Genomic DNA, 14104 nt, shown 5'->3' with positions numbered 1-14104 from the left:
GAACCTGGGACCTTTGAGCCCGCAAGCCGACGCTCTATCCACTGAGCCAAACCGGTTTCAGCCAGACAAGGACATTTCATCGATTCCACAGTCCTTGTTCTCATTGGTCCCATCCCTGCCCCCACCCAGCTTCCTCCCTCCAGCCCCAGCCCTGGGTCTCATCCGAGAGCCCACTTCTGTCCCCAGACTTGCTGATTCTGGACCTTTTATGTCAATGGGGTGATGCCCCAGGTGGTCTTCTGTGACTGGCTTCCTGGACTCACTTCCTGTTACGTGTGTGAGGTGCATCCTTGTTGCCAGACCTCATTCCTCTTTGTGACTGAATGACAGTTTGTCTTGGATGCGCCACAGTTTTTCTCCATCATCAGCTGATGGCTTGTGCGAACGGTGCTGTTGTGAGCGTAGATGTGGACGTGTTTTCCTGTCTCAGGTGGATTCCTGGGCGTGGTTGCCGGGTCTCACAGTCATGCTGTGTTGACCATTGTGAGGTCCTGCCAGACTGTTTTCCCAAGCGGCTGCTCGTGTACCTGTGGGTCCCGCATCGTGCCCACCAGCTTGCTTTGTGCCTGGCCCTGGTGACGGACAGTGCTGGCATCTGTCCACGGGCTTTGAACCATCGCTGTCTGTCCTGACACCGTGGTCTTCACCGGCTGCCTCTCCATGACTGAGGCTGCGAGTCCCTCATGTTCTGGCGACATCCCTCGTCAGGGAAGTGACTTGTGCACATTTCTCCTGCCACGGGTTGGGTTTTCTCTTCCATGTGGTGTCACTGACACACAAAAGTTTTAAGTTTGATGAAGTCCAACCTGTTCTCTTACTGCTGGTGCTTTTGGTGCATTTAAGAAATTACCACCCACCCCAGGCCAGGACGGTCACTCCTGCCCTCTTCTGAGAGCCTCGCGGTCTCCCTCACGGAGCTGAGCCTTGGAGCTGGGGCGTGTGGTGCGAGGCAGGCTCCAGGCCTGCGCTTCTGCACGTAGCCAAGCAGTGTCCCTGCACCACAGGCCAGAAAGGTCCCCTCCCCCGAACCGTCTTCATCCCTTTGTCAGAAGTCAGTGGGCCACAAGCGTTAGTGTCTATTTCTGGGCTGTCAATGCTATTCCATTGACTTTCAAGTCTCTTACACCAGGACCACACTGTCCAACTGCTGAGTGCCAAGTAACCTTTGAAATGGGGAGCATGAACCCGCAGCTGAGCCTGCGTTTTCAGGGTTGTTGTGGTTACTCTGAGCCTCCTGGTTAATAGTTGGTCCGTTTCTACCAAAGCCCCTGGGATGTTGATGGTTGCCTGGAGCCTGGATGTCCCCTTGGGAACATTGCTGCCTTGGCGACATGAGCCTTCTAACCAGGAGCAGTTTCCCGTGGACTTAGATCTTTGCTTTCCTCAGTCACATCGTACAGTTTTCAGGGTACAAACGTTGAACTTTTTGTTAAATGGATCATAAGTATTTTGTTCTTTTTGATGTTACTACAAATGGACTTGTGTTCATAGTTACTTGGCGTTTTCCGTAGTGTACACTGATACTTGCGTGTGGATCGTGTGTCCTGCAGCCTTGCACGCACTCGCTAGCTCTGGTGGGCTTCTAGCATATTCCATGGGGTTTTCTGTGAATGAGACGTGCCACCAGTGATGAGAGAGGGTGTCACTCCCTCTCGGCTGCGCACTCCTGCTGCTTTTTCCGCTGAGCAGACGTGGCAGAGGCTGAGATCCTGGTCCTGCCCCAGGCCTGGGCAGGCGGCAGTCCGCCCGCAGCCTCTCTTTGGGTGGCGCTGACGTAGGTTCTCCACAGGTGCCTGTGAGCAGGTGGGAGAAGGCCCTGCACTCGTGGATTTGGGTGACATTATCACCAAGGCCATTGGATTTTGTCAGTGCTCTGCTAGATCCATTGAGATGATCATGAGGGCTTGTCCTTCCGCCTGCTGATCTGGTGCATTTCATAGATTGGTTTCACCCTGAATCACTCCTATGTTCCTGGACTGACCACACGTGGCCATGTGCATCATCCCATCCACTCTGTGGGTCTGGGTGCTGCTCATCACCTCTGCCTATGGGACCACCAGCCCCTGCAGCTGTCGGCGTCTCCTGTCCAGCTCGCACTGACTCCCTTCACCTGCCATGTGTCTGTGTCACTCTGTGTGGCTCTAGGGCCTGTTCAGCTCTGAAAAGGAGGTTCATAGGATTTGATGTGACTCCTCCCTGTGTCTTTTCCGTTTCCTCTGCACAGACCCGCCCCAGAGTGTTTCTGTCGTGGATACCACACTTGCGGTGGGTGGGCCGGAGCGTTTTGAACGTGTTGGACGATCATGGTAACTGCTCTGTGTCCTTCAGGTACAATGCTAGCCTGAGGAACCTCTCTACCCTCCAGCAGATGGGCAGTGACACGGAAGTCAGGAACTATGTTGCCGTGACCACCAGGGTTCTGAGTCGCTGGGCTAGGGAGGGCGGGAGCCCCTCCTGTGGCCAGTGGTCCCGAATCCAGGACGCGTTCATTTCTTCAATCTGCAGATTAGCTCCCCAGGACCAGGTATGGCCCAGAGTGTCTGTAGGTCTGTCTGTGCAGCAGGGACTGAGACTGGTCAGCTCGCTAGCAAGTGGTCGTGCTGTGAGGTACCATCAGTCATGAGACTGGTGGGCCGGCCTGCGCGCTGACGTGGGGCTGTGGCTCTCACTTGTGCACACGTCTCACAGACCAGTGGGCTGGTTACTAGAGACCCACATCAGCCACGTAGGAGAAAATGATATAAACCCAACCCAATCCCACCTGGTAACAACAGCTCAACAGTGAGGCTTACGATTCTGTGGCTTCCAGGGCAGCGACCACGTACTGCTGTGGCACTGTCCTCACCAGCATGGCTATGCCTCCGTCCTGCCACTGTCACAGAGGATAGTCACATCTACGCCATCGTCACTGTGGCATCACCATGGCGAGGACAGCCACATCTAAGGGCACACTCCATTGTCACCATGGCGAGGACAGCCACATCTAAGGGCACACTCCATTGTCACCATGGCAACAACAGCCACATCTAAGGGCACACTCCATTGTCACCATGGCAACAACAGCCACATCTAAGGGCACACTCCATTGTCACCATGGGGCTCAGCTCCCCCTGCTGTACTCTGGTCCCTGAGCCCTCAGTCCCCTCCTGATAGGGTAGGGGGTAGCCAGCGGGCGCAGGGCAGGGGGGCCACATAGGCTGGAAAATGTGGGCCCGAGGTGACGGTCTCTCCCATGTCAGCCTCCCTTTGTCTGAGCCCAAACGTGGGGTCTGCTCCATCTCTGCACAGCGAGCTGAGCCGTGCGGCCGTGACTGACGGCTGACTCCCTGCCTTGTCATCTTGTCATTTCCGTTTCTCCTGGTCAGGGGGAAGCGACCGACTCTGTCCTCCTGCTGAGGGACCTGCTGCGCTTCCCCAACAAGGTGAGTCCCTTGGTCCAGGCGTGTCCCTGCTGCTTCCCTCACAGGGACCTCGGGCAGCTCCGAGTCCTGTGAGGGCCCTGTGAGCACCCGCAGGCAGGTTCGGTTCAGGCAGAAGGTCACCGTTTCGATGTGGGTCACCTCCGCGAGCAGCGAACAGCCCAGCCACGTTCCCTGGGACGCGCTTAGCTTGCCAAGGCCTCTATTCTCCTCTGGTCACTTTACGGGTCTGGGGACAGACTCTGGGGAGTTAATGTCACTTGTGAAGTTGGTGCCGATCCAGATCCGGACCTGGCCCGTCCTCCCTGCCTGGCGTGTGGTGTCCCTCCCGGAGGGCAGGCCAGGTGGCGTGGGCGCTGTTGAGGGGCCTCTACCCCTGCCTGTTTCCACGCAGATGAGCCTCGCAAGCGCTCTTCTCATCCTCGGCTGCGCACACACGCTGCTGGCCCCCAGCCGGCCCCCCGCAGGCTGCGCGGTGGAGGCGGGCCAGGTGCGGGAGCTCATCCTTCTCGTGTCCGGGGTCCTGGAGGCCAGCGACCACGGTCACTCAAGGAGCTCCGGCCGCCTGCTGGAGGAAGGTGCTCAGGCCATCGCAGATGTGCTGCTGGTACGGTCCTCCTCCTCCTCGGGTAACAGCTGCTCCTCCCTCGGACAGGAACTGGCTTAGTAATTGCTCTCAAAACCCACAATGAACTGGGGTCCTGGGGTCTGATGGCTACGATGCCGGGGACCTTGGTCTTGGGGAATGTTCACGGTGAGCTGTGTTTCGTGGGTAGTGCAATGTGCAGTGGATGTCACCCCTGCCCGTCCCCTGGGTCCAGTGGGTTTCCATGAGGGACATGGGGGCCTGTCCCCTGAGGGGCGCAGGGAGTAAGGCGGGTGGGTGGTGGTGTTATGTGGAAGCAGCCCCGACAGACCTGGCCGCCAGCGGTCGTTTATGTGTTCCTGCTGTAGTGACCACAGGACAGTGTGTCAGGATTGGTTGGGTTCCTTCCAGAAGCTTCCATGTCTCGGTCCCCATTTATCCTCCCCCCTGCCCAGACCTGCTGGTCACGTAGCTGATACTTGGTGTGATGCTGGGGAAAGGAGAGAGTGAACGGGTGTTCGATGTGAGCCCAGTGACCGCAGTCGAGCAGCAGTCGGCACATTTAGACGGCACCTCCCGCGCTGCCTGCTCTGCGCCCGTGGCGCTGTGCTCGTGGCCCTGGCAGTCCCGCATGTAGTAGTCAAGGTCTTGGCTCCCTGGGGCTGAGGCGCCCCCGGAGCCAGCTGTGGGCACAAGTGAGTGGAGCATCTCAGGAAGACGCATCGACACAAAAGCAGCTCGCATCCCGGGCACAGGGCTGCCCCGTCCTGGGGTCCAGCCCTGGCTCGGGCCTTTCCAGGTGTTTCTGCCTCTTGGGTCTGATCCGGAAGGTGGTCCCGCCCGTCAATATCGGACCTGTGCTGTTCCAGGGCTGCCTGTCCTCACGCGGCGAGCACCGGGTCCACGTGAGCGCCGGGCAGACGGAGGTCCAGGCGCAGCTTCATCGCCACCCTCAGAGCTCCGTGCAGAGCCTGGGCCCCGTCCAGGTGCGCCTCCCTGCAGACCTGGCCGGGCGGGAGCCCAGCCCCTGCTACGTGAGCCAGCTCCTGCTCTTCAGGAGGAGCTCCTTTCTGCAGGGACGCGCTCCCGGCCAGGTGAGCACTTCCTGTGCCGCCGCTTGGACCCACCATCGAAGTCGGAGGCGGAGTGGGCTGGGCGCGCGTCACGGTGAGGCTGGCCACGGGTCCCGGGAGGCTGAGCCACGAGGGGACCAGAGCCGAGGGCGTGTGGCAGTGGGGGCGCGGGGAGGAGGTGCCAGCGTTTCTGGGCTGTGAACACAGGCTTCACATCTGCTTGTGTCCAGGTCAAGGGGGTTGGGGCCGGGCCCCAGCGCCATGCTCCTGTTTCTGTGCGCAGACTCTCGCTCGAGGGCCTGGCTCCCTGGGCCCCAATAATGTCTGATGGATGAGCGTACACAAATGAATGACAAACTCATCATGTGGTTCAAAAATGCTCATTTTCAACAGCAGTCACACACCTCCTTTTAGGGAAATAGACATGAAAATAATCCCAACTAACAAGCAATAAAGAAATAGAGATTAAAGTGAGTTTTTTCAGCCTAAAAAGTGCAGTTGTGTAGAGACATACCCGGTGGAGGTGGAGGTGGAGTGAGCAGGTGTCTGCCCATCTGGAGGCACTTCGTCCAGGCGCCCAGGGCTCCAGAGACACTGGGACCTCTTGTTTCCTCCCCCCACCTCCCAGGAAACAGGAGAGATTTCCTTAAAGCGACAAGCTTTATGTGTTTATTCAGAACGACCGTAGTTCTGAGAACCTGGCTGCTCTGCAGACAGCCCGCCCACTGGTTATGTGAATGCATCACTCAGGGGAATCCATAGGTAGCTAATCAAGCTATGTCAACCAGGGAATTGTAGTGGCTTTGGAAGATTTCACGCAAAAACAAAAGTAGAACATTTGCTGCCCGCCCAGTGTGTCCCCACCCAGGAGCACCCGGACGCCCCAGGCAGGCATCCTCGGGTAAGGCTCGCAGGGCTCAGCAGTGCTGGGGGACATCTGTGCCTCTGCTCACTGTCACTCGGCAGCTGTGGCTTTCATATGAGCTTTTAGAATAAGAAATAAAATACTTTAACAAACTTTAAGAATGATTAACTTAATAAGAGCTGTGCACATGAAGCCATCCCCCACCCCGTCCTGCCGTGACGCCCCCTGGCCAGTGACCCCTGTGTTCCCCGATGATGTAGCCGCCACCTGGCTGGCGTCACCACTGCAAGGCGCTCTGTGTCCCTAGGTTGGTGCTCTGCTGGCCCTGTCCCTGCACCGCTGCTCCAGCCGAAGGCCCCTGCACAGGCCACGGCTGAGGACGCCCGTGACCGCGGAGTTCGGGGAGGAAGATGGCCCGGTGAGGACAGCCCTGCCCGGTCCCCTCAGCTGCATTTAGGCTGCCCTGGTGACATGCGACGTCTTCACTTTTCCGAAAGCCAACTCTGCTCGTTGTCCACATGCTGACAGGGTGACAGGAGAAATGAAACGACGTTTGTGCTGCTTCGGGATAGAGTGAACGTCCACCACTTCACTGGGCTGTCTGCAGCCAGCCCGGAGGCCCTGCAGATCCGAGTGGAGTTCTCCCAGCCGGCCGCCAGGGCGTTCCCCGTCATGTTGCTGGTGAGGTGCGTGGCTGACGCTGTGGGTAGTGGGGTCAGGGCAGGAGACATGCCCGTGAGAACTCCTGAGTGAGGTTGCACTCTGCAGCGGAGTGCGGCGGGTTGTGGAAGAGATGGAGTGACGGCCGCTCAGGGAGGAGGTGTTGCTGCCTCAGACGGACCCAGCCTGCCATTTGCAGGAGAGACTGGACTATGGAGAGAGCGCAGGTGTCCGTCCAGGACTCTCAGTGCACATCTGGGCAGGACTCTCAATCTTTCATTTAAAAAAATATATTTTTATAGATTGCAGAGAGGAAGGAAGTGGGAGAGAGAGATAGAAACATCATGGATGGGCTGCCTCCTGCACGCCCCGCACTGGGATCGAGCCTGAAACCCAGGCATGTGCCCTGACAGGAATCGAACTGTGACCTCCCGGTTCGTAGGTCGATGCTCAACCACTGAGCCACACCGGCCATGCTGGTGTTTTTTCTAGTGAAGCAAAGAGTGAGTGCCACACAGTTCTCATGACGATGTGGTGCGTGGGGCCCAGCCTGCCTCACTGGTGAAAAGGTGTCTGCACAAAAGCAGGTGGCAAAGCCCGGAGAGGAAAGACCAAGACCAGACTGTGCTCACGGCTCTGCTTGTCACAGGTTCTCCGAGAAGCCGACTCCTGCCGACTTCCTGCTGAGGCAGCTGCACCTGTGGGAGGGGCTCACGGCGCACGTCTCCGTGCCGGCGGCTGCGCTGGAAGGTCGGTGGACGGGATGCCGTGGCCCTCTGTCGGTCCCGTGAGGAAGCCCCTGCTGTGGCGTGGGTCGCGGTGCTGCTGTCCATCCGCCGCTCGTCCACTGCAGGAACAGGTGGTGCCTTTTCCCAAACCCCAGGTTGTGATTCTTAATTTACATTTTCTCTTTCAGGCCACACCCAGGGGTACCTGTCCCTGTTGGATGCGGACTACGACAGGGAATCTCCCAACAGGTACTTGGCCGAGACCGTGAGCTACGTGGTGCGTTTCCAGGGGGTCCACTGCCTGCTCTGGGACCCGCGGCGGGAGCCTGAGAGTCTTCCCCCACAGCCGGCGGCTTCCCCAGGGAAGGTGAACTGCAGGTGAGGCGATGCTGCAGCAGTCAGGTTTGCAGGGATGGCTTCCTCCCGCGTCTGGCCCGCCTGCGGCAGCCCCAGGGGAGTTCACATGCCTCCCCCCAGGGTGTGGGTGGTGCTCAGCGAACATTTGGTGGTTGAAGGAGCCGGTGGGTGGATGAGACCCGTGTGGGTCGCTGTGTCCTGCTCATGCTGATGACCCCCCTCGGGTGGGGCTTCTGCTCTCCCCACCCCACCCTGGGACCCCACGCCTGCCCCTCTGCGTAGTCGTGAGGGTGACCTTTACCACGGGACATGCGTCGCTACACCGACTGCAGCCACCCAGGAATTTCCGGGAGCATCGGGCGTGGCCCTCGGTCAGGAACTCTTTATCCAGATGCAGAGCTGGCTGTTCTGTCAGCGGCCGTGGCTGTTTGTTACAGTAGAAACACCTCGTAGGCACGTGTAGAAATCACCGTCATCTTAAGAAAGGTTGAATCACAAAGCTATCTCCTAGCTGCCTGGGAGGAGGCAGTGTGTCCAGACCACCGTGTGCGGTGCCGGCCGCCATCCGTGTGTCCAGACCACCGTGTGCGGTGCTGGCCGCCATCCGTGGCTCCTCAGTCTGCTCCGGTGCGCGCAGCGCCGATGCTGGGAGCCTGCTCCGGCTGGCGGTTAGGCTCAGTGTTCCCTGGGACAGTCATGTGTTCGTTTCTGCATTAAAGCAATTGTCCGCTCTCTGCTGCATGGTTCTCTGCTGGCACCTGGGAGCCAGGGCACAGAATCAGCGCCGAAGGGCCCTACCCATGGGGCAGTGAGGGGGACAGGTTTGCTGTGGGAGAGTCCGTCTTCACGGTGACCCGTGACGGGCACCGGCTGCGCCCGGACTGCAGACACAGCGCACAGTCTGTCCCTGGGCTGAGGCTGGACTGGAGGGGGTGGGGGGACGGCGTTGTCATGGAGATGTCAGCACTCTGGTCCCCTGGCCTCACAAAGATGTCTGCGATGCGCCCCAGGTCCACGCCAAGGACAGCAGTGTCGTGGCCTTGGAAGCCGCGCACAGACGCAGAGGCCGAGCCCCACGTCTAACTCACTAGCTGACCCTTCTCGCTGGGTCTGAGTCGTAACCCGTCACGGGAGCCACTGGAGCTCATACCTTTCCCCCCCTTGCCCTTCTACCGCCCCTCCCCTGCCACGCCCCCCCCCCCCCCCGCCTCGGCGGGCGCCCGTGAACACTCGCACACTTAACCGCCTCTCCCTCCCAGCTACAACCTCCTCGCCGCCTACTCCATCGCAAGGAGAAGCCTGAACGCCAGCTTTGAATCCAGGGACGTTGCCCAGTTCCGGGGGTGAGTCCCGCCTTCTAGGCCAGGCCCTTTTTATCTCCCTGGCCACTGGCTGCCCAGGAGTCAGTCAGCAGAGCGTGGACCCTGCTACTTGGGATCCTTTTGCTCTTCAGAACCTGCCGGTTAATAGGTGATTGTTACTCACTATTGCCTAGTTGCCCATGTCCGACTGTCAGCTCACACTTGCTGGCAGGGGAGGGACGGACACACGGAAGTCAGTGTGAATCTGGGCCGTTGTGACTGACCAGTGGGTGAGTGTCCACAGTGGCGACACAGCCGGACCCGCGGCTGCTGCTCTCTTGCTGTCCTGGCCCCGTTGCTCCTCAGCAGGGCCCGCTTCAGGGGCGAATCTGCAACGCCCCTGCCATCGCACTGCGTAGACAGCTCTGTATATTCAGGCTGAAATGTGGGCCAGCAGAACGTGAGCTGGGGCAGCAGGAGCTCGCTGCCTCGTCCATCTGTCTGTCCATCCCCCACAAGGGGCACCAGGCTGCCAAGGCCGTACGGGGTCAGCGCCTCATTTGTGGGGCCTGAGTCTGCATTCCCTGGTGCTGGGTGTCATTCTCCTCCTCACATGGATGCCTTAGGGACGCCGCCTGGTCATTCAATAGGCGAGAGTGGGTTCCTGGGTAGCGGTGAGTGGGTCCCATAGTTAATAATAAGCTAATGACTAATGCTGCCGATGCTGGTGGTGTGAGGTCACCAGGAGTCAGGGACTAGGACACAGGGAACAGCAAGTACCTCTGTGCTTTCAGACACCACTGGGCTGGGGAATCCCTTTCTGTGTGTGTGTGCACGTGTGTTAGACATGTGTGTCTTCACACGTGTTAGCCAGCGTGCACGCGTGAACATGTGTGCCATGTGTGCATGTGCATGTTAATTAGCCAGTGTGCGTGTGTATGCAGATGTGTGTTAGCCAGTGCATGAGTGTGCCTGTGTAAGCCCTGTGTGTGTGCACATGTTAGCCCTGTGTGTGCATGTGAATTAGCCAGTGTGTGTGCGTGTATGTGCACATGTTAGCCCTGTGTGTGCACGTGTATTAGCCAGTATGCATGTGCGAGCATGTGTTGGCCCTATGTGCGTGTGAGTTGGCCAGTGTGCATGTGTGTGTTAGCCAGTGCATGAGTGTGCATGTGTTAGCCTTGTGTGTGCATGCACATGCGTTAGCTCTGTGTGTGTGCACATATATTAGCCCTGTGTGGGGAACATCGGCTGGTCTCTGATTGCATGTTTATTTTCCCTGTCTATTCTGCTCCTTTATTTACAGACGCCCGGAAAACCTGCTCCCCAGTATTTTTATTGTGGCCATTACAATTCTTTATGCCCTTTTGGTCACTAAAAGCAAACGTATGGATCGTCGTGAGAAAAAGAAAGCGGGTTACATTTTCCTGCAAGACAGTGCCCCGCCCAGTCACCAGCTGTACGCGGTTGTCGTGGACACGGGCTTCCGGGCTCCGGCCCGCTTCACTGCAAAGGTGCTTGGGCATCCGGGAGACACGTGTGGGTGTGGACAGTGTGTGCACAGGTGTGGGTGCATGGCTTGGCGATGTGGCCATCTGTCTGTCCATCCTGTCCTGGAAACTCCAGGGAGGACAACAGGACAAGAACAAAACAAGAATCTAAGGTTTGGAAGGAGAGAACATTAGTTCCTGGCAGGCGATCTGATGTCTGCATAGAAAATGTAAGAAGGTCTTCGGCCAAATAATGAGAATCAATACGAAAGTTTAACAAAATCGCTGGATTCCATGATTCCATAAATGTAAGAGTAAGGCGAGCCCCCTCCAGGGTCCTGGCGGAATAGGAAGCGCACTCGGAGCCGGGCAGCAGGCCGCGTCTCTCCTGCAGGAGGCACCTGGTCCGGGAGCCACGCCTGGCCTGCCCTCACTCCTGACTGGAGCGCAGGCACACAGTCTGCGCGATTGGCTGATTCAAAGGGGGGGATTGGCCTTTGCCATTTCAAGATGGCGGACCCCAGGGAGCCGCAAGCCCTGCAGCCAACATGGTGACTGCCAAGTCACGCAGCCAGCATGGCGGCTGCCTAAACTGTTCTCTGACAGAAAAGATGACTTTTTTATTCTCACAGTAAAAACCCTCAAAGGCATCTTCATGCAACAACAAGGACCACATAGGAAACATTACTGAGACCACATGTTCCCCATCATGACCACACCGGGCACCCACAAGACCATCATGAGAAAACTGGCACAATATGCATAAAATATCCTATATAATAAAAGACTAATATGCAAATTGACCAAATGGTTAATGACCAGTCGCTATGATGTGCACTGACCACCAGGGGGCAGATGCTCAAAGCAGGAGCTGCCCCCTGGTGGTCAGTGCACTCCCACAGCGGGAGTGCTGCTCAGCCAGAGGCCAGCTCACGGCTGCGAGTGCAGCGGTGGTGGTGGGAGCCTCTCCCGCCTCCACGGCAGCTCTAAGGAGTAGTGAGCTGGGCAGTAAGGAGTGAGGGGTCTCGGACTGCAAGAGTGTGCAGGCCGGACTGAGGGACCCCCCCCCCCCCCGCATGAATTTTGTGCACCAGGCTTCTAGTCTATATAATAAGAGCCTAAGAGATTGTTAAGGCAGAACGACCAGAATGACCGGTTGCTATGATGCACACTGACCACCAGGGGGCAGACGCGCAGCCAGAAGCCAGGCTCACAGCTGGCGAGTGCAGCAGTGGTGGTGGGAGCCTCTCTTGCCTCCGTGGCAGCGCTAAGGAGCAGTGAGCAGGCGGGTGGTAAGGAGTGAGGGCTCCCAGCCTGCGGGAGGGCGCAGGCCGGGCTGAGGGGACCTCCCCCCCACAAGTGCACGAATATTGTGCACTGGGCTTCTAGTGTAAATATACAGTAATATTCATTCATGGACGGGAAAACCAGTTTTCCTTGTCATTTCTCCCACATTAACCTTTAACATTAATAGTAATAACACCAGCTAACAGGAATTAGGACTTTACTATGTTGGGTTTTTTTTTTACTCCCCCCAAACCTCAAAACACTTTGGAAAGAGTTCTATTAACAGACCCATACAGGTGAAAACCAGGCACAAAGAGGTTAAAGTCAATGAAGTCCAACCAAAACTTCAGGAAGGGTTATGTGGAGCTTGAAAAACGGATTCTAACATTTACCTGGAAGAAAACACAAGAAATCAGAACTTAGAGGGTGGTGTCACCAGCAGAGGGGGCAGGCAGACTCCGAGGGGCACCAGGCAGCTGGAGTGGGACGGGCTAGGACAGTGTCGCATGTCAGGAGACGGACAGACAGGGCATGGGACAGACTGCAGGCGAGGCATGTCGGGGCCGTGCAGCCCAGAGCAGAGCAGGAGTCACGCAGTGAGGTGCTCAGGGACGGTGGCTTCATGTGGAAAAGCAACGTGAAACCTCATGTCACGCGATGCCCAGAAACGCGCTCCTGAAGGCTAGAGACTTAAAGGTGGAAACACTTAGAAGTCACTCCAAGGCAGTACACCCCTGGCGACGGGAGAGGATGTAAAAGAGCAGAAATAAGTAAGGGTTTTTCCTCAGTGAAGGTGGGTAGATGGCACTGCATCAGAATTGTACGTTTCTTACCACAAAAGCCGCCCAGCAAGGAGCAGCGAGCCCAGCTGCTGAGGACACGCACCCTGTGTCTATGGGGCCCCTCACCCACCCGGTGCCCTGAGTGCAGGGAGGAGGGTGGGCCCTCGTGTGAGACAGCCACGCAGCCACACGTGAGCTAGCCATGTGCCCAGTGACCCGAGGGGGCAACTGGCCTTTCCTACCCCCTCCCTCCCGTCAGGGACTGTCCCGGGACAGGTCGCGGGGTCTATATGGGGCGCTGGCTTCCTGGATGGGGGTATGGGGGGAGGGCTGGGAGGAGGGTGCAGGGGGGCCCTGCCCAGCACTGGTTAGGGTCACGGGCTCAGTAATTGAACTCTGACCCCGTGTCTGTGTTTGGAGGTCTACATCATTTTATGTGGTGAAGATGGACTTTCAGAGCCCAGAGAGCTCTGCTGCCCAGAGAAGCCGCTGTTTGAACGGAACTCCAGACACACCTTCGTCCTCAGGTATGGGACTCGCCCGCAGAGCCCGGGAAGCAGCTGTGGGGCCTGGTGTGGCCGTCAGGCCGGCTCTCCAGCGGGACTGGTGGCTCCATGGGGACAGGCTCAGTGTGTTCACAGCGTATCTGAGGTTGACTGATAGCACGCCCATGTGAGGGACGGACAGAAGGACGAAGGCTGATTGGCTTACATGCTGGTACCTGCATAACCATGCGTTTTCTGTCACTAAACCTGCGTGAAGGAGTTAGTTTCACCCCAAACGAGGGTGACGAGGGCAGGAGGCATGCAGAGCCGGGTGGGTAAAGGGTTAACCAGGAGGACAGCCTGGGGCGGGCAGGAGGTGGGAGCTGCTCTTCCCTGGACGATCATATTCACAGGCTATGTCCCCACTGACATAGGTCAGCTGTGGCGCTCCATGTGGACAGACCCGTGAGGTTAGAGAGACTGGATTTGGGGGAGCTCCGCGGGGTCCCCGCCCCTGCGGCCTGTTCCCGGGGGGCCTCCTGGGTCCCTGCTTATAGACGAGTCCTTCCCGCCTGAGGGTGAGAAGCTGACGCCATGCTGTGCCTGCAGCACTCCGGCTGCTCTGGGCCCACTCCGGAAGGTCCGCCTGTGGCACGACAGCAGCGGGGCCTGTCCCGCCTGGTACGTCAGCCACGTGATGGTGAAGGAGCTGCGCCAGGGACGGGGGCACTGGTTCTTCCCCGCCGAGTGCTGGCTGGCCGCGGGCAGGCGGGATGGCCGCGTGGAGCGGGAGCTGGCCTGTCTGCGCGGGGGCCTCGGCTTCCGGAAGGTAGGTGCCATCGTGTCCCCAGGTGGCCCCCGGCCATGGGCGGACACAGTGCGGGAGGTATGGAGAGCTGGCCTTCCCCTGTGCATTTAGCTGCACTGGGAGGGGCCAAGTGTGAGGGATTCAGAGTCTGTAGGGACCAGCAAGGAGAGACGCGACTGGTGTGCGCGGTGAGGTCTGTGAATGGAGGCTCTAGAGACGGGCGTGAAGACACTTGAGGGAGACACAGGCGAGGCGGGGGACAG

General features: G+C 58.4%; 1 protein-coding gene across 1 annotated transcript in view; it reads left to right on the top strand.

The window, feature by feature from the left end:
- PKD1L1 (polycystin 1 like 1, transient receptor potential channel interacting) overlaps window positions 1-14104 on the top strand; it is a 63298-nt gene that overhangs the window by 26981 nt on the left and 22213 nt on the right. Inside the window, exons 23-34 of the mRNA XM_036328974.1 lie at window positions 2329-2524; window positions 3366-3422; window positions 3814-4026; window positions 4836-5099; window positions 6251-6361; window positions 6472-6629; window positions 7253-7353; window positions 7520-7709; window positions 8948-9031; window positions 10296-10503; window positions 12969-13075; window positions 13643-13862. Of these exons, the coding sequence (XP_036184867.1) occupies window positions 2329-2524; window positions 3366-3422; window positions 3814-4026; window positions 4836-5099; window positions 6251-6361; window positions 6472-6629; window positions 7253-7353; window positions 7520-7709; window positions 8948-9031; window positions 10296-10503; window positions 12969-13075; window positions 13643-13862 (1909 nt within the window). The remainder of the gene's footprint in view (window positions 1-2328; window positions 2525-3365; window positions 3423-3813; window positions 4027-4835; window positions 5100-6250; window positions 6362-6471; window positions 6630-7252; window positions 7354-7519; window positions 7710-8947; window positions 9032-10295; window positions 10504-12968; window positions 13076-13642; window positions 13863-14104) is intronic.

This window comes from Myotis myotis, unplaced genomic scaffold (genome assembly GCF_014108235.1).
Source record: "Myotis myotis isolate mMyoMyo1 unplaced genomic scaffold, mMyoMyo1.p scaffold_m19_p_11, whole genome shotgun sequence".
NCBI classification, from domain to species: Eukaryota; Metazoa; Chordata; class Mammalia; order Chiroptera; family Vespertilionidae; genus Myotis; species Myotis myotis.
Note: the sequence above shows the minus strand (reverse complement) of the source record. Positions and strands in the feature narration are given on the sequence as shown.